A 21,443-nucleotide genomic window follows, 5' to 3' on the forward strand; every position below is an offset into this window, starting at 1 on the left:
AGAGCTAGATATTAGTTATTAGCTATTAGTTAAGTTCTCCCCAAACAAGCTTATGGGCAGAATGGCTTCCTCTCGTTTGTAAATTTATGTTCTTATTATGGAGCTTTAATTTAAATACTGCTAACTTGTATGGTAAAAGACCTTTCAGTCACAATAAAGTGAATGTTTCGCGGAATAAGCTACTAGCTCACTGAGATCCTATACTAGGTAAGCGGGTATGGAAGATGGATGGATAGAAAAACACTATACAGCGACGAAGACCAAACATCATCATTGCTTGGACATCTTTCTCTGGTTATTTTCGTAACCTAAATATTAATTTTAAAACTTGACCACTAGATGGCAGAAAATCTCCAGGCGGTTGGCAAACCCCGCCGTTACCGCTATAATAAAGATGATCATTAGAGCCGGTTGCCCCTGTTTGTGGAGTTTGCATGTGCTCCGCGTGTTTGGGATAGGTGGGTTCCTCTGTAAGTGGTGTCTCTAAAATGCTCTTTGTGCCTCATTGTGCGAGTGAGTGCCCTACGTCCAGGTTGTCCTCTGCCTCTAGCCCTGTGTTTCTCAGAATATCTCCTGGCTCTCCGCGGCCCTGTACTAATTAAGCGGTTATGGGAAATGGAGAATGGATGGATGAATGCATACATGGACTACAGCCAGTCAGTCAATTATGTTTTGTAAATGGAGCTGTCGTTTGGTTTGTCGCTGCTGAATCACTGGACGGAGACGAGTACTATTAGCTATTAAGATTTTATCCATGGTTATTTAAAACCAGATTAATGCAATCTTAAAAACTCCCTCGATATATAAGGATCGGTCTTATTCTTTAAGTGCTTTTGTATGTAACATTTTAGACAATCATTACTGAACGCTTTTGCTCTTTTGAACTTAAACTCCCCCGAAACTCCAAGAAAACGGCATAAAAATGTAGTTTAAAACATATGCCTGGTTTAGCTACTGTTGGTTATGCCATTCACTATAACGATTGATCGAAGGATATATCACTATGCAAAGCGATCGAATAAATGATACTAATGTCTTTAATAAATGGACTGGGAGATTTATAAAGTCGCTCAAAATGAAAAAAGCGAAACATATCGGCGGTTTCAATTATCAGCTCTACGCCTTTAAGACAAAGGGGGGAGGCTGTCTGCAAAAACAACATCTAAGAGGCCGAGCCCAGCGACGACCCATTCATAAATTAATCGCCACAAAAAACAAGGGCTTGCATATTTAAATGGGTTTATTAGTGTACAATACACGCGTGGCTATTTCTGCCTCCGTCTGGTTATCAAAAATGCTCGGGCACTGCAGCATCTTTCAGCTCAGTGAGGGAAACTGAAGCAAGCCGGAGAAAGCAAAAGTGACTTCCGAGCGACAGCCCCCTTCTGGTTATGCGTGCGATCCGCGCAGCACCAGGAAGAGCAGCGCGCAGTCTGTAGCCGCTCCGCACTTTTTTCTTCTTTCTTTCCTTCTTTCTGTCCGGTGGGGAAGGAAAGACACAGATCGCACTGTACTGGCTCTTTGGTCTAATGCTGCTCCCGGTAACCAGCGGATCCCAACATTAAGCTCAAATGGAGTCGGGAATTACGAAAGAGGAGCTGTACACCAAAATCACACCGCGGAGGCAGCGACAAAACCGAACGGGCACAGTGAAGCATGGATCCAGTTTGGATGTTCTTCTGTCCATGGGTTTCCCCAAAACCAGGGCGTAAGTAGCCTGATATTAATCCCACTGCACTTGGCTACTGTCCCTGTCCCAGATGGTTATGTCCGCGTCTGTATGTTAAACTATACCGGTACAGCAGAGCTATGTTTACTATGCAAAGATTAATATACAAACGTTGTTTAGTAGACAACAACATAGCGATGTGGGTTTATGTTAGGTCAGAAATCAGGGTGGTCCATTTCAGTTAGACCGTACAACACAGATCTTATTGTTAGATGTCACAATTATGATTAGAATGTAACAATAATAATTGATGTATTAGCAACTGGTGATAAAGATGAGCCAGATTAACATCGTCAAAGGTGCGTAAATGTGGCTTTGAGATGAGCAGTGCAGAGGCTTGCTGAAGCCTTTCTCCTCGGGGTGATGATTGCTTGTTCACACGGACCTGACTAACACCTCGCTGACCTCAGCGCGTCTTTTTAAATCCACTCCGGCGGCCGGTGGATCGCTGTGTATTGCTCGCTGCCTTGGCCTTTTGCAAGTGCGGACCCCCCCCCCCCCCACACACACACACACACACGGCCGCTCATAACCCCTGTTTTAAGCCACAGATACCATCAAAGCATCCACGTTATTTTTTATAGTTAAAAAACTCACTTTTTCCGATGGCATGCAAAGGTCTCACCAGATTGTATCTGAGCACTAACCGATCGCGCTAGGTAAAGTCCACCGCTCGGATGCTGGAAATTCATCTGCTTGCAATCTTAGAATAATACTTTTTTTAGAAAGTGGAATTTATAGCTAACTTGTGCATTATATCACTGTTTTGCCAAAAAATACATCAAATGTAAATTTTGCCAGAATTGGTAGCTGTGTTGCTTTGAATTAATAACGACGAGTAAAACGTGTAAAAACGAGGAGTGAACAGCATTTGTAAGTGTTGCGGGTTACTTTGGAAAATTTTTGTTCATGTCAGTTGCGTCACACAGCCCAGGGCACCCTCGTGCACATGGTGTGTTGCTTTAATGGTATACGCCGTATATCTCGACTTTTGGGCCGGTCCTTCAGTTTACTCCCGTGCCTTGAACACCACGACTTGTGCAACTCGACAAGCGTGTGCATTTCCCCGTGATGCCGAGTGTCCCCTGTGTGGGTGGATGCAGCTGGTTTTGCTGCTATTTTGGACCAACCTTTGCCACCCCCGGTTTGACCCTCCACAGTTTTGGGATTGACATGAAACAGATGTAGTCGATACAAATATATTAGTCATTTTAAGTAAGTTGTTTACTTTTGTTACTTCTAATGACTTTCTTGGGAGATTAAGCTAGCCGCAAACCTGACCAGGATAAGCGGATGTTTGGATGTAGGATAAGCAATTGGTGTTATTTGTTTCGTAGTAGCTCCTTGCATCCAAAGTGAAGTCAGTAGTTTATCAATTTTAAGTGGTAAATATTCTAGTTGGAGTTTTGGAGACACACTGCAGCAATCTATGCCATGTTAGATAGGTGTTACCAGATATATATGTGAATAATGAGGCCCAATGGCTGAGGCATCTATAAATTGCCCCTATACAATCTTTCCACATCACCTCTGTTTCTAATAGCACATCAACAACCTTGTTCTTTGTAATACCCTATAGTGGAATAAAGACAAAAAAAAGCATACATCACAGTCTCGCAATGCAACATACACCAACACAGTACGGGCACTTATATCTACTGAATTCTGAAATACTTCAAGCTAAATTCTTTCCCATCCAAGGATATCATTCTGCCTGGTGAAACTTGAATCCATAACAACTACTGGTAAGAAATCCACCTATTCTGTGTTCCAAAGACAGACCAGATTTATTCTGGTTTAGTCTGTTTTCCAAAATGTGTTCCTATTTAAACTCCTTGATCTGCCCTTAAATGTAAGCAATGTCATGAGCCCCTTTTCTTTATTTGGGTATCGTGATAGAATTTGCAGAGTGCAAAAATAAACTGATATTCAACTGATTTAAATGTACTTCTGAGGAAATTGTCTTTCCTGGAGATGAAAAATTCCTCCAAAGCAACATGGGCTTATTTCAGGAAGGTGGGTTAAAACATGGCTATCACTCTGGAGGTTGGCCCTCGTAGCATTTTTGAAAGGGATTTATGGCACTGAGCTCCAGGTAAGATTTGTGACCTGTGCTATGGAGTCCATGCTTCTGGTGTGGTGCCTTCTGGACAGGATCCGTTACAGAGGAGTTGCACAGCTGAGTACAGCGACCAACATCTGCAGCCTCTTTCACTGTCTCTCTCTGTAGCACGACACATGTACCTTGCCTCACCACACTAGCCATGGCATCTGACGTTTGCAAGGTTTTTTGGTTACACTTTACTTAAAGCAGTCCTCATAATGCATTATAGTTACCTTCATAATGCATTATAATGCACTCCTAAAGTATTATTAACATGGCTATAACTATTTGTAAAAAGGCATAACACAACACATTATAGCCATGTTTATTATGCATTATGAATGTTCTGTGACACTCATCTATGATGCATTATAGATACCTTCATAACACATTGTAATGCATTTATAAAATATTATAAACATGGCTATAACTACTTACAAAAAGATAATAGTTTTATTGAGCCTAGAAATCAAGCAATCAGAGTTGCTAGATCGGAAAAATAGTGGTATTTTGTTTATTTGCATATATTTGCGTGATGCACCTTATTTTTCCATGTGCGCATATACAAAGCAGCTAAACAACTGGCCATTATGCTGGAGCGGATGAGAATGAGCTTTTCCCCTGAAGGGCTAGAGGGAATGATACTTTCCAACAGTCCACTAACTTTTTGATCCACCGCCTGGAAATGAGGAGATGGCGTGAGTCGGCAGGAGTTTTTGGAGGCCTTCTTTGGAAAGTTCAGTCGCGTTGAATAGCATGCTGTTTGGCCACTGGTTTGTCACCAGTCCGAGCCCAATAAGAGGATGCAGTGACCAGCTAGAACATACGCAATTTGACTCGCATTCTTTAGTTTTGTTGTTACTTGTGCAGAAGGCAGATATTGAGAGACTATACTTCCCCCTGTTTCCTTTAACCATTATTTTAACCAATGCCAGGCGAGACCATTGACTCGTTAGTACAAGAGTGTTTTATAAGAATTTTCATCATGTTTAACCTCGCAGGGGTAGTGCCTGGTTCCATGAGTCAACGTGCTGCATCTTTGGGATATTTACGCATTGAATAGGCTTACTGTGTTTCCCCAGTGCTGTGAAGGTTATTGAAATACAGTACACAATTGTAGAATCAGAGGGCTGGAACTATGAAAGGCCTTTAGATCCCCACATGTAGGAAAAAATAAGTCTTGCATCGTTAATTGTTTCCTTGTGAGTTCTGGAGGTTTCTGTGCTGAATTGAACTAGTTCCTGCAAATGTTTAAACTCCGGAAGAATTCTGGATGCTTGACAAAACACTACCAAGTACTTTATCTTTTTCTAATACTTTTTATTTACAAATATAAAAAAACATACCATGAGGTCCGTGCATTCCAAATATGAGACACAGTATACATAAGAAGAAATATTTACATACAAATAAAAACATACCTCTCTTTTCTGTGAATAAAAATGCTTCAAATTATAAAAAGCCAACAATTAAAGTATGCCCAGACATATATTGCCATCAGTAATGGCTTGTACAAAATATAGAATCACGTCAAATAGTTAAATTTTTATCAGAATATTCTGAAGTATATATATATATTAGAAAAAAGATGGACTCGTATTTCTAATATTCCATAAATTGCAGGTATTGTCTATTCATATTGAATCTTTCAGATAATAAACCCTATGCGTTAAGTGTTTGTGGAGCATAATTTTCCATTCACACATTTCTAATAAAGCTGGTCCAGCATTGCAGCACATACTAAGTCAAAGGTCTGTAACTGAACACTCGCGGCATCATTAGCCATGAGCGGTAATAATATCTGCTCCCTCAGGTATTCTTTATGCATTTGTTCCAGCCGTATTCTTTGCACCGGAACGTTTCTAGTTACACATCAGAATCGAAAAAACTGAGCCTGACTACAGAATGAGAAAGAGGTAGCCGATGCACGAAAAGTTCATTTATGGATGGCTGACAAGGCTGCATCAAGCAGGGCTGCCAGTGAATATCACGAGCAGGAATAACATGCTCTTACTCGTTCCAGTTAAAATCATCCAGTTTTCTGATCTGCGAATTTTTGAAGGATCGCCATAATCGATCATTGATTGCCTTCCTAACATTATGCGTTGCGTAAAATAAGTTGCAATATTTACTTAGAAAAGACGTGGATTTCGACACGATGGTTCATGAGATACGGGCGTTGTAGGAAAGCTAAACCTTTATAATTTTGTTTTTGAGACATTGGGCGGTGCAGATTTTTTTCTATATTTTTAGTCATACTGAGTCAGCACATAACTGCACAAGTCAGTCGAGGACGCTTTATGTTTAATAAAGGAGTATTCTCTGTTTTCTGAAACCGATTTAACGTGTCTCCTTTCTTGATTTGTGTGAATTTGTGGTCATGCCAAACGCCCTTTTCCCCTGCGTGTGAATGAGCTGTATATGAAAGTTCTGGCGCATCTGAGTTCGGTCTGCGTTACATACATGTATGTTACAGCTTTATTACCCTGTAAATAGTCTGTAGGGTTTGCAAACTACCCCAACGCCTTCGATGTAGCTAATTTTAGGTTTGTAATAGAATAATATAGATTTGCTGTAATATTTATTGCAAGAATGTGAGTTTGAAAGTGTGAGTGTCACGCAGATGCGTGATAGTTGGCAGCCCGGCTGCGTTCATCGCGCTGCTGAAGCGCAGTCAGCCGCTTATTAACGGCACAAAGGGCGACTGTTCGGCGGAGCGCCGCGTCTTATGACTGCTTCTAGTTGCCCGATTCCCCCGCCGTGACCCCTGCCCGCCCCCGAAGGACGGCTTGCCCCTCAGCGGGGTACGTTAAGCCCGAGATTTGGGTCAGTGTCAGATAACCGACAGTAGCTTTTCTGCGCTGAAAGTTGTATTTATTCTGTTTCACTCTCTGGCGCCCTCAGTCTCTAGCCAAATTTAGGCCAAATCCCATGTTTTTTTTTTAGCGGCCGCAGTTAGTTCAAATCCCCAATGTTGCTCCATCTCCGAAGCGGATGAAGAATACAGCCGCCACACGGAGTGAGGGGACTAGCGCTGAAGGATGAGATCTGTAATTACAGTAACTCTCATAATAGCTAATCTAAAGAAGGGAACAGATTATGACTATTGGAACATCATCCAGAACGTATACCAATGCATGCTCATTAATATATTTTTCATGATTAATTTGACGCTTGATTGCTGGTGTATGCAGTTAATTGGTGGAAATGTATGTCTGTGCCGTCAAGTAAACTTAAATTCCTCTGTTGGCACCATATGCTTATATACAGATGTATTGGCACTAAACTGTAATTTGAGTGACTTTCAAGGTTATGTGCACAAGGACAACCTTTACTGGGTGATCAGTCTTTCCTCTTTACTCACCTGTTTTTCCTGCGCAAAACATTAACTTCTTGTTTTTTTGTTCTTAGTGTTAAATGTTAATTTTGGTGCTGGGAAGCCGTGAGTAAGTTAGGTTGAACTTTAACCATGCAGATGTATTTTTCGTTAAGATCTTTCAGTGACATTTAGTTGAAGAAGGTTTTCGAGTGGGTGAGGTGAGGTGAGGACTGAGGATTGGAAACTGGTTGGATACAGGATAGGGGACTTCAGAAGATCCCGGTGTCCAGACATCACTTTTAAAAAGCAGCGTTGAACAGAAATCTGAAATACCGTCTCATTCTGCAGCCTGTAATGCAGAGATGAAGTCTTTGTCCTTGGCCATGTCCACTGACTGATGGCCTGAGACTGACCAGACTGTTGTACTTGTGTGTTGCCTTCCTGAGTAGGTGGATGGAGCAAAATACAATAAAATAAATAAACGTTGACTTTGTCTGCCGGTTCCCATTGCCAAAGTCCTCCCCTGGCACTTGTACAAACACCCCCACAAATGAAGTCTACCTACCAGCTTTCTCTGATCCACTTTTTTTTCACCTGGTCCTTTCTGCAGTCAGCGGTGTGACGCAAAGCGAAACGATGAGGATTTCCACAAAGCGAAACGGCTACCGCTCTTTGTGTAGAAAACGGCAGGGACCCAGGCTAAAAAAATCAACCAAACAAGCAGCTAAACTTTGCAGACTTCTGCCCAGTCGCTGAAGCGTAAAAAGGCATGTGGCAGGTTTCACAAAGACGAACCGGGAAGTTTATTACAAAAGGCTCGCAGCTTTGATAGTGATGTCGCATGGCTGATTGAGATGAAGCTTAGCTTTGTGACCGACAGCTTTTGACCTTCATCTGTGTTCTCCTTTGTCTTCGATCACGTTTATCCTTTTCCTGTGGTCAGTGTCACGACTGGGGGACGGTGTCCAGTCTCCAGATTCTCCCAGGAGACCCCGGATGCATTGTTCGACATCTAGTATTTCTGCGGCAATACATGAACCCCCCCCCCCCCCCCTTGTACATGTACACCCTGCCTGATATGTCTGCATGCATCCCTTGATCCTGCTCAGCCTCTTGTGCTGTTTCACACCCACCCCTGTCTGAAATGTCAAAACCCCATCGCAGGCTTGACCTTTTACGAGAGAAAGGTTAAACTTTAGCCACCTCCATGACACTGCTCATCACTGGGCTTCTCAGGAAAGAGCCTGTCACCATTTGAGATTCTCGCTGCCCTTTTTAGACTGTAGTGCTGTGTGGGGGTGGTAAAGTGTGTGTGTGTGTGTGTGGGGGGGGGGGGGGGGTGCCTGTATTTGGAAAAAGAGAAAGTAGTGAACCCTATACCCCTACTGGAGAGGTTTACCATTGTTGCCTGGCAACCCCATCGAGTCTCATCTCCTCATGCCCGGACCACTGTCTCCGTATCCACTTGCATCCATTGGAGCCCCTCCCCCCCAGATGAGATTTAGATCTGTACTTCACATGTCTTGGATGCCCTAAGTCAGGGCCGGCCAGTGAGCTTAGTTTATAAGCAGTGATTTTCCCTATTTACTGATAATGCTGATCAAATTGAAGAACAATTGACCGTCTAAAAATCACTTGTAATCATAAAATGCCACGTCAGACGTTCTTAATGCCATGGCCCTTAAGTGGAATGGAAATACACCATCAGTGTACGGCATCCAATCACGGCGCGTGCATTGAAATGAGGGTGCATCTGTGAGTGTGCGTCATGGGTCAACTTGCGTTTTGATGGAGATTGTGCCATCCGGGAATGCCCCTGAGAGGGGGGCAGTTAGTTCACTTTTCTCAAATCTCCATCCGCCATCATCCATAAGGTCTGAGGAGCCGAGCTGGTTGGGCTCGGCTATCCTGAAGCAGGGTAGAAACGCCCAGCTTCCCCACATGGAAACTTTTGCTTATGTGACAGGTAGCTTTGAGTGGAAGGGGGGGGGGCATGGCCTGTAGGACCTGCTCAGCCTTGGAATCCCCCTCAGCCACTCTGCCCCCACACCCCTTGATGACACACCAAAGGCAAAGAGGGGGCACCGTTTAGTTTGAGGGACTGCAGCAATCTTGGACACGTGTGTCATGATCTTCCGAGAAAACGGGGCCACCCTATCTTCTTTCGCCAGTGTTTCTGTTCTTATTTGGCACTTTGTGTGCATGTACGGCTTATATGCATGTTTATTTGTCATTTTGTTTCTAATTCTGATATATAGCAATGGGAGGTGTGTGGCTCAGTGGGTTAAGACACTGCCTGTGATCCGGAGGTTGCCGGTTCTAATCCCAAAGTCGGCAGAGTGACTTAGCTCTTGGGCCCTCGAGCAAAGCCCTTAACCCCAGACTGCTCCAGAGCTCATCTGACCCTGCTTTCTCTCAAAATTGTGTCTTGATTTGGCGAAACGTGTATGCTGAATAAGTCAAATGACCAGTTCAGCCAGTTTTATAGCAATGTCCTGGATTCAGGAGCCTCATTCAAAATTCGAGTAACAACTTCCTGTTTGGTAAAGAACAATGTTGCCCTCCTGTCTGGGTGTCCATTTCGGTCGTATGGCTGCAGTTCCATGTGGAGATGACGGTATCTTTAGCTGTCTGGATAGTATCACTTACTTCCTTCCTTCCTGAAATGAGCAAATGGCTAAATTTAGTCATCAATAAAGCCAACGTCCACATTTCACAGGCCTGCAGTCTGAAAACTGCAGTCTTGGGTAAACATGCTAACCAGTTTGGTTGCCGTCGTTTCTGTTTTTGTGTAATAACGTGTACGGCGTGCTCTGGCTATGGGTTGTTATCAATTGGCATCTATAAAACACTTCATACAGAAATTTGTCCCTCCTCCACTTCAAACTATCTGTGATCAGGCTGCTGTGTTGCCATCTGTATCTCAGTGCTGTTGTTGTGTACGTGCAATTTTTTAGCAGATGCTGATGTGTTCCGCGTGTCTGTTTTTGCCCGATGTGCACTGTTGGTAGGTGGCTGCATTTCTCTGCGACAGCTGGTGTCTCCGGGTGCTGTCCGATCCCCATTTGTTCGTAAGACAATCCTGGGTGGGGTGGCTGGACGCGTGAGATTGGCTGCTGCTAGGAGGCGGAGCCTTCTGCTCCGATGTCACTGGTATCACCCCCGCCAGACGTGACCCGAAGTTTGTTGAGCAGCCGTGAGCCTTTCCCAGACATTCGTCACACACACACACACACACACACACACACACACAGATTTGTAATTATATCTTTGTGGGGACTCTACAATCATTTCTAATCCCAACATGACGACCGTAACCCCTACCCAGCCCTAACCATAAGTAGCCAAACTAAATTTTTTACTTTTTTGGTTGGATTCACAGACCTTTCTGGGGACCTGAAAAATGGTCCCTACAATGTAAAAAAAACCCAAAAAACTCCTTTTTATTACATTGTGGGGACCAAAATATAAACCTAATCCACACACATACACACGACCTACATACTCACAGACCCAAGACACACTGCTTGAACCTACACAGACACATTTGCAACTATTTTTGTAATTTTATAATTTTGTATAAGCGAACACAAACAGATAGATAAAAATGTTTTGTGGAGTTACCTCTGTAAGATCTATATGGGTTACTATCTTTGAGTATTTCTTTTTTCCGAATTATCTCCCCACAAAAGATAGAGTATCACGTACACACCCACACAAGCAGTTTCGAGGAGAGCAAGGGCAGTAAAGACGTTAGATGCCAGAGGTATCTAGCAACAAGTATTTAAGCTCCTCAGCTGTTCTGACCAGCTGGGCCCGTCCGATGCATTGCTCTTTCCGGAATGTGTCCTGAAGCACATCATCCCCCTGTGCAAAAGACGGGTTCAGAAACTCAGAGAGCATCTCTGTGTGTGTGTGTGTGTTTGTGTGTGTGTGTGTGTGTGTGTGCACGCGCATATCCAGGCTGCGCGTGGGCAGGAATGACACAAGCCAAAAAAAAATTATCAGGTTTCTGTGTGTAGACAGAAACCTGCCACTCAGGGTGTCTGTCTGTGTGTTTGTGGATTATGTTTTTATTACATTGAGGGGGGCAAATGTTCCCTGTTATTTTTACATCATGGAGACCATTTTTCAGGTCCTCACAAAGATCTGTGAATGCAATCAAAAAATTAAAAAGTCTCGTATATTGTTTGGTTACTTAGGGGTAAGATTAGGGCTGGATAGGGGTTAAGATCGTCATGTTGGGATGAGAATTTTCCCCATAGAAATGAATGTAGAGTCCCCACAAAGATATAATTACAAACCTGTGTGTGCGTGTGTGTGTATACATGCGCATGCGTGTCCTTGGTGTGTGTGGGAACAGACCATCTGTGATCCATGTAACACTTGCCAGTGTGAGCCAGACCATTCCAAGAATGAAGTTTGCTAGCAGCGTCCTACTCTTCCACCCAAAGGCCGAATGCTCTGGGACAATCTGGAGCGTTTGGCATGACCGCCTGCTGGCAAATTTACCACGCCACTCTTCAGTGCTCAGAAAGTGAGCCGTAACCAATGGGCTTTTAATTACGGCCCTCGTACGCGTTTGCTCAGGTGGCCAGATAACGATGACCTAACAACGGCCAGCTGGACGTTGCAGATCTGTCTCCTTCCAATGTTTTTCTGGCGACTGCTTTGACGTACAATCTGGGGCTGCGTATTCTTTAAGAAACCGTACCCGCGATTGCGAGCTTGTACGAATGGATGCTTTGGCTTGGTATTTCTTTTGAATTGCTTTGCTAAATGTTTCTTTTTTTTTGCTGCATATTTTCTGTAGGTTTTTAAAAAAATGTATCTCAGTTTCCCCCTTCCATCTTTTGCTACCCATCTGCTTAAGTACTTAAGTAATCTTCGTTCCCTCCTGACTTGTGTGTGTGTGTGTGTGTAAAAGGGGAGCCGGTTAACAGATGGCTTTTTTCATTGTCTTCTGTCTACAGTGAAGGAAGTGTGTGTTTATGGATGTGACTTGAAGGATATGGACTGTAATCACAGGGCTTCTCTAAGGTGCAGCCCAGTGACTTTGATGCTTGTGGGCTGAATTCAGGGCAGCTGAGAATCAGCGGGGCGTTGTCTTCCAGGCAGAGGGCTACTCGCACAGCTCGAGGTAGCGGACGAAGCCACTGTTCTGGTAGGCATGAGACATTCTGGCTGTGTGAGACATTCAACCAGGACTCACAGAACCGAGAAACCAGAGCCTCGCCACCCACTTCCAATCCGACCCTCGGTGGCATGTCCACATTGCGTGAGAGCGGCTGTGTGTTGAGGAAGCAGCCCCTTTTTACATTTTTTTAAAACTTTTTCGGCGTCCATTTTGTTTTTACGGCAACACAGGGGACTGCGTAGAGAGGAAGAGAGCGAGTTTGTGTGAGTTCCTCTCTGAGAGGAACGCCTACATGCTCTGGCTAGCTGTGAGATGGTGTGGATGTCTGCCGGTTCTTTGCACTAAGCCTTATTGCTTTCACGCCCTTTACTTGAGATTTTGGACCATTCCTGACGTTGGTGGTGGGGGACGGTCAAGGCTGTTTGGCCAAACAGATTTGGGCCGATATTATCTGTCCAGGCTGAGAAGCCTCTGTGCTTTCCAGTTTTCCCGTAACTCGATGGCACTGGAACGAAGTTGGCAATTCCGTCTCATCAGGTCATTTGCGAGAGCATTGGAAAAAAATAAGGTCACTATAATTCATAGGGTGAATCACAAGTGACTAACATGTAGCTTGCGTTTCAGGATTGCAACTGAAATGCCGATTTTACGTTTTTTTTTTTTCCTCTTCTCACAAGCCCAACTGACATAAGCGGAAAAATCTGCGGGGGGGGGGGGGGGGGTCTCTTGTCTTTTAGCATAAATTCTGGTGCCGATAACCTTTTCTTTGTGGCTACAGCGGCGGCTTAACGAAGCTTATCTTGTGATATATGATAAAGGCGATGTGTATGTTTCGGACACACATTCCCAGGAGATGAAGGGAATACAGAGGTGTACTTCTGATCTGGATTCTTCCCCTCTGCAGGATGCCTCCGTTTTCCAATTTATTGCAAAGTGATACGGGCGTGGGATGCAGAGTCTGTAAATGGCTCTGCCCATCCAGCTGGTTGTTGAGTGCAGTTTCGTTGTCAGTGTTTCCACACCTGTGTACGTACCTCACAGTCCTTAACAATAGTTTCCCCTTTTGGAAATATGTAACAGGCCTTGTATAAAAAGATGTAAATGTTTTTTCACCTTTTTTTATCTACATCACAAAATACAAACGCATCACACACTCTGAATACCTCTCACTAGCACACAAGCGCAAATATCAGGCAAAGTACTGTACGTTATGTACCTCCAACCAGTTCCTAAACTAATTTGCCATTTAAAATCTGGATAAACATCCAAAAGCCCACAACATGCACTGATAACCACATCACAGTGATCCACGCAATTACCTTCTCCAAGTGGCGGTTTTCAAAGTCTGGATAGCAGCCCAAAACTGGTTTTTCACATGTGACTATGAGCCAGATGTAAATCTGCATACCCTCTATGGATGCCTCTTGGCCAGGATATTGGCCTGATGGTTTTGCTTGATTGATACTTGGATACTGAAGATTTTCTGTAACCTTTTTATGAGTGAGCGAGTCTTTCAGTAAGCTATGATCTATAAAATGTGTGCAGAAACATTATATATATGTGTGTGTGTATGTGTGTGTGTGTGTATATATATATATATATATATATATATATATATATATATATATATATATATATATATATATAATCTTTCATTGGACTTTCTGGTGATAAATGTAGAGCATGTCAGAGTGTTTATTCTGGGTGAGGTACTGTTTCACAGTGTGTGTCCTCATATAAAGGTTGCTGGCTATGTCATGCTAAGCTGGACTGAAATGTGACTTAAACCACAAAACCGACTCTGAGATCCGGTGGATGGATCTGTACACCTTGGCATGGATAACTTTCTAGACCAGCAAAATCAGCCAGCGGAATCTACCTAGATTTTCAGTTTTGCCGACATTTTAAGCTTCGTTATTCTTTTTAAACTCAATTGCCGTCATTGGATTACATGTTGTCAAATGAATTTATTGTAGGACACATTTCTACAACGAATGGTTCTGTGTCATACAGACATTAGGCCTAACACAAAATAAAATGATGTTGAAGACCTCGGGACTGCTACCGCAGTAATTAGGGGAAGATTATGATGTTTGCGTGGCCGTGAATTTATGTTTAAGGTATCTGAGGCAATTTAGATTTGAAGGGCAGGCGTCCGTGAGTGGGAAGTGAAGCCTAATGTAGCGGATAAAACGCACGAGATGCCGTCGTTGATTCCGGGCTGTTGCTGCATGCAAAGTGCGTCGCCAAGGGCCGGCAGAAGCATAAGCCACGAGAAAAAAAAACAACCCGAAGGCGAGAAGCTAACCCGACTGTGGCAGTGAGAGTAATGATGCGCGCATTTCTTGTAAAGAAAACGTAGTAAGTTTCTGCCCATATTAGAAAACATTTTGGGGTAGCCCCGTCCTGGAAGAAAGAGTCCGGGACAGCTGTCAGTCATCGTTTCTTCCCCCCTTCCCCCCCACGAAGCTAAGCAAGAAGACACAAATATTGATTTTCTATGATGTTTATATTTATAACAAAATCAACACAAATGAATCATGCCAGACAGTAAAGAGGTAGGCCCAACTAATTTCCCGTTGCTCCCCTTTGACCATGATGTGTATGGCCTATCGATATAATTATTTTTTATCTGTTTGTAGCAGAGCTGCAGGGAGGGTTACTGGTCCATTTTTACCGTTTTACTGTGCTGTGTGTTTTTTCAACGGAAGCGGAATAACAACGGAATGAATGACCCAGAGCTGCGACGTGCCAGCGATTCATTTCATATAGTGAGTCACCTATTTTATGTTCAGCGTTTTCCCCCAGTGTTGTTATCATTGGTGCTCTTTAGTCACTGTTTAATATTCAATTTGAAGACGCGAGCCGCACAGATGCCTTTTCTGTTAACGCTCTTAAAATGTGGATCACGGTGTGTCCGTCGCAAACGGTTGCGATTCACTTTCCAGATGGCTGCAACTTCAGGCGTGAAAATATTAGTGAAATGGTGTGAGAATCATGCCACCCACAATACACTAATTTGGTAAAGGTTTGGCAAGCGTTTTTTTCCAGATATACATCGTACACAGAATCGAATTTTTTTATTCTTAAACAAGTAATACTCTAAAATATAAATTAGGCCTAATAAAATTAAATATGTTCCATACGACAGGTCATACGTCGCCAGTTCTCACCAATCTGGTGTGACACTCGTGGTTTCAGACTCTCACGCTCATGCAGGAAAACTTACGGCATATTCATATTACTCCGACGCTCTAGGGTACTTTGCAAACCCTACATACTATTTATAAATTAAAAATGTTACATGTAAATGTGTGTGCAGACTAGCCTCGAATTGTAAATCCGACGCCAGCCAGCTGAGCAAAGTCTGACACCCTGATAAAATGGATTTTGCCAAACCTTCCAGGACGCCGGGACCATGGTGCAACATGCAAGCAGTCACAACTGACGGAGGTTTCACAATACTCACAAGTGCAAGAACTGACGAATGTGCAAAGCAGGACGGGACACAAGGGGTGGTGGACACCAGCAGGGGTTAAATACTGGATTAAAAAAAAAAAACATGCACAAGAAACTCTAAAAAGCATCAAAATGGCTTATCGCTACAAATAATATTATAACTTATGCATTCGTAATGTTTCAAAGTATTCATTTAAATGTCCAGTTATCCATGGATTGCTTCTTAGACACGTACGTTTTACACTAGACGAGAGTAGCTCTAGTAAGAAGTTATGGGAGCAGTACGCGGTAAGCGAAATACGTCGAATTATAAAAACAAGGGACAGAAAACTAGGCGTCATGTTGGACTGTCTCATCCACAAGAGAAATTAATGTCTGGGCAGAGCTACTAATTAAAATGTAATATTACGTGAGATGGAAAAAACTGGATTTTTAACGTAGAAGTGACATTTTCTTAAACGGTTCACTTTGAATATTACGGAGATTTGGACATAAGGAGGCGGGTTTTGGGCTCCGTCGATGTGTATTTAAACCCTGGACACAGGGATTTATATACACAGTGCCTTGAAAGTATTGTACTGATTAATGTACCTACGATCCATGTGTATGTAAACTGAAGTGGTCAACCTTTAGCACGATGTCTTATAGTGGTATGAGATGGGAACCACTGAGGACCTCGAATTTATGTGAGCAATGTGGGCTGTCATGTACACACAGCTTGTTAGCAGTGTGGAAAAAATATATATTTTTTCCTGTTGTGTGAGGTTATCTGAGCATCTCCACGCGCATTTATAGGTGCGAATTAGCACCTGAATTTTTCCATGGTGGGGAAAGAAAGTTCCACCCAAAAACCTGAAATAATACTGAATGGAAATATGTTGCCTTAAGGTGACATGTGGCCCGTGAACATGCGTGAAAAATCACACCTTTCAATAGCAATTAAACAATTTTAGTACGCATTAGTACTGTCTGTAGGACTTTCTGAAAATTACTCATGTCGGTCGCGTAACAAAGCAGAAGTTCCTTCTTCTCGTCAATAATGCCTAGTTTGTGCAGGTGAGGAAACCCTCCGAGTCATTTCTGCATGCAAATATCTTTTACTGACAACTTTCCCTGCAAATGACAGGAAGGTTTTGCAGAGATGGACCGGTGACCTGTACTACGAAGCGGGGTTACTGGCTTATCGGGGTAACTTGTCGGATTTAAGGTACCACAGTTTAAATGGACTTCATATTCGTTCACTTACATTTTGCCCAGACTACCTTAAATCTGACAAGTTACAGCCGGGTGCGGTAAGGAAACATCCATTTAGCCCCTAACTAAAAAAGGCTGCATTTTCATTAACCTGAACTATCTTTGACAAAACATCGAAGGTTTAGATTACTTCCTTATAAGTTAAAACCCCACTTTAAAAAGAACACTCTTAAAGAGAGGATGCCTTTTCGGAGACTGGAAAGCTCGTGTTGTGACGCAATCAGGCACATATTTCTCTTGCGCCGCTAGCCCCTCACACGTGAAATCTGGTCTGCAGTTTTGGCATGGGGGCTTCGGGTGGTGCGATGCTGTGCCATCTGAATGACTGGAAGTTCACTATCGGAAACCTCATTTGTTGCTGCTCCGACCCCTGATTGCACATTTCATGCTTTTGCACAGTAGTGTGGTCACTAGCGGGTTCATAAACAGGAAATGGCAGAACGCAAAGGGCTAATGCAATATGACCCCCCCCCCCCCAAATCCGAGAAATGTGTGTACACTTATGTATGTCTGAAATTCATCAGGTCTGTGTGACAAAAAGACATTTTATGCTGATTTTAAAATACTGTTCTTGTTGTTTTACTGCTAATTGCACCTCTGGTGCCGCTTTAGTAGGCATCCTGTATGGATGTAGATAGGAACTGTGCTGGGATTGTTTCCTCTTTTGCCATTTCACTTACTGTTCCAGTCCCCAGTGGGGCCTCATTGTTTTTGCACACCCAGGATCAGACGGTCACCAGGGTCAGTGTGTCCCATTTGCCACCCAGTGCAACGGGTAGACGCTTGTCAAACATTAGAGGACGCATTGCAGAGAGAAGCAGACCCGTCAATCGAGGTGGTTAGCGTTTCGAGGCTGTTAGGTGTGCGATTCTCTGGAACAGTACCAATCAGAAATCTGGACATACCTGCTTTTAATGCATTTGTGTCTGTTTTAGCTGTTATTCACCTTATAATAAAAGGCCTTGAGGAAATGATGTAATACATATCAAATACTGCAATGACCAAGAGAAGTGCTCCACGTCTCAAATTTTTTTCGAATTTTAGATTCTTCAAAATAGCCCCCTTTTGCTTTTTTAGAGTCACGCCCGGTGGTCGCCCTACCAACAGTCCTGAAGGAGTTTCCACAAGTTCTGGGCGCAAACCCTTTGATGCAACTCATCTCGCACCAGCTCTGTAGGCTTTTGGTTGGGGCGATTGTGGGGGCCAGGTCATCTGTCGCAGCACTCCATCTCTTTCCCTGTTCACAAGATAATACAGCATTATGTAACCTCAGTTTGCTTATGATCATTACCTTGGTGAAAAACAAATAATTTTCAGTAGGTGTTTCTAGACTTTTGACTGTATATAACCTTTAACAGCACTCAGGAATTTACAAAGAAGAAGCAGACATCCAAAATACAAATAAAGCCCAGCCAATAGACCCTCCCCAGCAGTATAAGTGGGTTGCACTGACATGAGCGTGTGTGTGAGCTGTGATGCCGGATACTGTTCAAACATGGTTTGACTCCTCGTCCCTGTTGGGCCACAGTGGGACCACAGGCTTCGCGCTGTCTCCGATCCCCCCTCCATATTGCCGCTCCGCGGTGTGGCACCTCCTGCCGTCTCCTGCCGCTTTGGCGCGGATCACCCTCTGGCGTGTGTTTTGTCTGCTATCGGTGGAGAGGGCGGTTGATCTTTTATATCCATGGATACTAAAGCGGAGGTTGTTTGCCACGTGGTCACATAACCTGTGTTATAATTTCAATATTGCTCCAATTCATAGGAGGCATATTTGGCGGATACCATGGTGGTTAAGGAAATATGAACCCAGTACTCATGTGTGCATGTAAAAAGAAAAACTTCCCCAACAAGTCCACATTCGCACAAACAAATTTACATCCGTTCTTTTGCATGGACTGGAATTTCAGTTTATAAATAAAACTGCATGTCCATGGATCCGGTAGTGGGGGGAAGGGGGGTGGGGGTGGAGCTTTAGGTGTTTTGGGGGAAAAGGGTGCTGGGGGGGGCAGAGGAGGGGAGCTATGACATGGCCAGATGTGTAGCAAACATGCAGTAACGGCATTGTGGGTAAAGAGAGGAACGATTCCAGTTTCACATTAGTCTTTACCTTCTTGTCTTTTTACATTTGGAAGATCACTCCCGTGGAATCAGACTGCAGTCCAGATGTGTTCTAAGCAGATGGATCCCTTGCTCCTGTGGGCGGGGCCATTTGGGGGGAGGGGGGGTGTTTGCCAGACCACTGGTGTTTATATTAAGACAGGCTCCGCTTTCTCCAATGGCATGCAGAGTTCCCCGAAGCTGCCATTACCAAAGGATGTACTTCCTCTCTCACATAAAGCCCGCGTGTGCTGATGCATGTTCACACAAGCGCACGAAAGCTGCACGAGAACACACACGTGTGCGTGTATTTCTCGGTATATGTTTACGTGGCTCCTCCGTTTTTGCACGTGGAGCGTAAATTTTGCGTGCAGAGTATGTGCTGTCCGCCATGCACGAGTTGTCATGCGTGCTCACTTGTGTGCATGTGCCACATGTGTCGCGTGTGCGTGCGGGCAGTGTGGGAGGTGAACAAACCACCAGGCCTGCATAGAGACTCCTTTGTTCTGTCTTCCTGTCTTAATGAGAGGCTCTCTTGGAGACTCTGGCTGGGAAGCTCTCTCCCCCTCGGTGACGGTGTGGGGGCGGCAGCCATTGAGGTGCTGTTTATTTTTACACGGCGTCAATGGAAAAAAGAGAAACTGCCTTTCTTGAACGTCAAGGGGGTTCGAGAGGAAGTGGCGGTGTCACCCAAGAAGAAAGTTCGCTGAGATTAGCCGTGGGGTAGATTCACACACCGCTGTCAAAGGCTTCGGCCTGAGAGGATGGAGTCCCTGCGATCTGCGCTCTCCGCGGTTCACAGCTCCGCCCATCGTGATCCCTGACTACATGTGCACAAGGAAGGGGGCTAGACGAACAAGTGGACCCCCCTGTTGTTCAGTCACATGATCTCTTGATTTTGTGGAGTGGAAACTGACTCCGATGTCAAACACCATCATTACGGGTTTCAACTCAAGTGCATTTCCAAGAAAATATGCAATCCAACTCACTGCACAGGCCTTGTTGAAAGTTGCGCTTTGTTTGATTTGACTTGTCCGAAGCACCATTTTGCTCACACTTACCCAGAGGATTTTTTGTGCAATATGGAAAAGGATGTAATTTTAAATGGATTTGGATGCAGGATTAGTGCCCAGGTCACATCGAGGTCGAAAGAATCGTAAAGTTACGTCATGGTGGGAGGGGTAGCTAGTCGCATACTGTGTCACTGGAATTTGGGAACATGCAGTTCTAGCATCTCTCCTGTAAATATTTGTCTGTGATTTTAGCTAAACCAACTCGACATACCGAGGCTACTGCTGGGGTGTGGATGGACTTTTTGGATGGATTAATTTTTCCAAAGGGGGAAGGGGCCACTTCGGGGAAAAAACAGAATTTCTTTTACAAAAGTGCACAAAATGTTGCATGCTATGACAAATGTGACATTATCATAACTTTGCTTTTCCCCCCCAAGAATCAAGAATTGTGATTGACTGCTGAGTCAGCCAATCAGAAACAGAATTCAAAGGACTCATTTTTCAGATGCTTACCTTTGCTCCTTGTTCATTCCCTTTATGCTGAATATTTCTTATTAGTTTTTGTCCTGTGAATGACACTGCCTGGGAGGGGGGGGGGGGTTCCCTTTTTCCCCATCACCCTCTGGGCCTGGGGGAGGGGGGGTTCCCTTGTTGCCCATCACCCTCTGTTTTCAGGTGACAATGACTGGCTGGTGGGGATTCCTCAGAATGGTGGAGGCCGGGGGTTTAAACATGAAACAGGAGTAAAAATAGTCCAGCCAACGTGAGTTTTTTGCACAGGCTCTCTGCTGCTGTTGTAATGCTGCACACATTAGTCAACTGACAGCAAAACCACAGCAGTGAGTCAGGCCGGCGTCACTTTTCGATGGAGAAGCACTTTGCGTTGCTCGATATCACAAGCGGCTGGTGCTGAGCCGGCGGTGCGCTGTGGCTTCCACGCTTTTTGGGTTTCATTTAGTCTCCTGACGCTTATGCTACCCATCTAGCTTAGGCCTGCACGATATGAGGAAAATCTCCAGTGTGCAATAACATTGTTCAATATTGTAATGGCGGTAGGACTTACGGTAAATAGACTAATTAATGTGCGTATTAGATATACAATTCCCATGTTTTTCTACGTTAATTGATACACTGCTAACATAGACACCGAGCATTGCATACCCCATGCCCGCTGAACAAAGAACTGAAGTGAATTTCGAGCATGCTTTTATTGAACAGATTACGCACGAATACCCAACCAGATAAGCAGAACATTAATTTAAAAAAGACGTCATAACTGGAAGAAATTTTACTTCCCTTGCTCGCTTTAAAATATTTCTCCTAAACAAAAA

At 43.9% G+C, this 21,443-nt stretch overlaps 1 protein-coding gene across 1 annotated transcript in view; it reads left to right on the top strand.

Moving 5' to 3' along the window:
* The first annotated feature begins 1,173 nt into the window (after positions 1-1,173).
* The window catches only part of ubash3ba (ubiquitin associated and SH3 domain containing Ba), a 36,911-nt gene continuing 16,641 nt past the window's right edge, over positions 1,174-21,443 (top strand). Inside the window, exon 1 of the mRNA XM_072702004.1 lies at positions 1,174-1,708. Within this exon, the coding sequence (XP_072558105.1) occupies positions 1,572-1,708 (137 nt within the window). The 5' untranslated portion in view covers positions 1,174-1,571. The remainder of the gene's footprint in view (positions 1,709-21,443) is intronic.

The sequence above is a fragment of the Paramormyrops kingsleyae genome, chromosome 18 (assembly GCF_048594095.1).
Source record: "Paramormyrops kingsleyae isolate MSU_618 chromosome 18, PKINGS_0.4, whole genome shotgun sequence".
Lineage (NCBI taxonomy): Eukaryota > Metazoa > Chordata > Actinopteri > Osteoglossiformes > Mormyridae > Paramormyrops > Paramormyrops kingsleyae.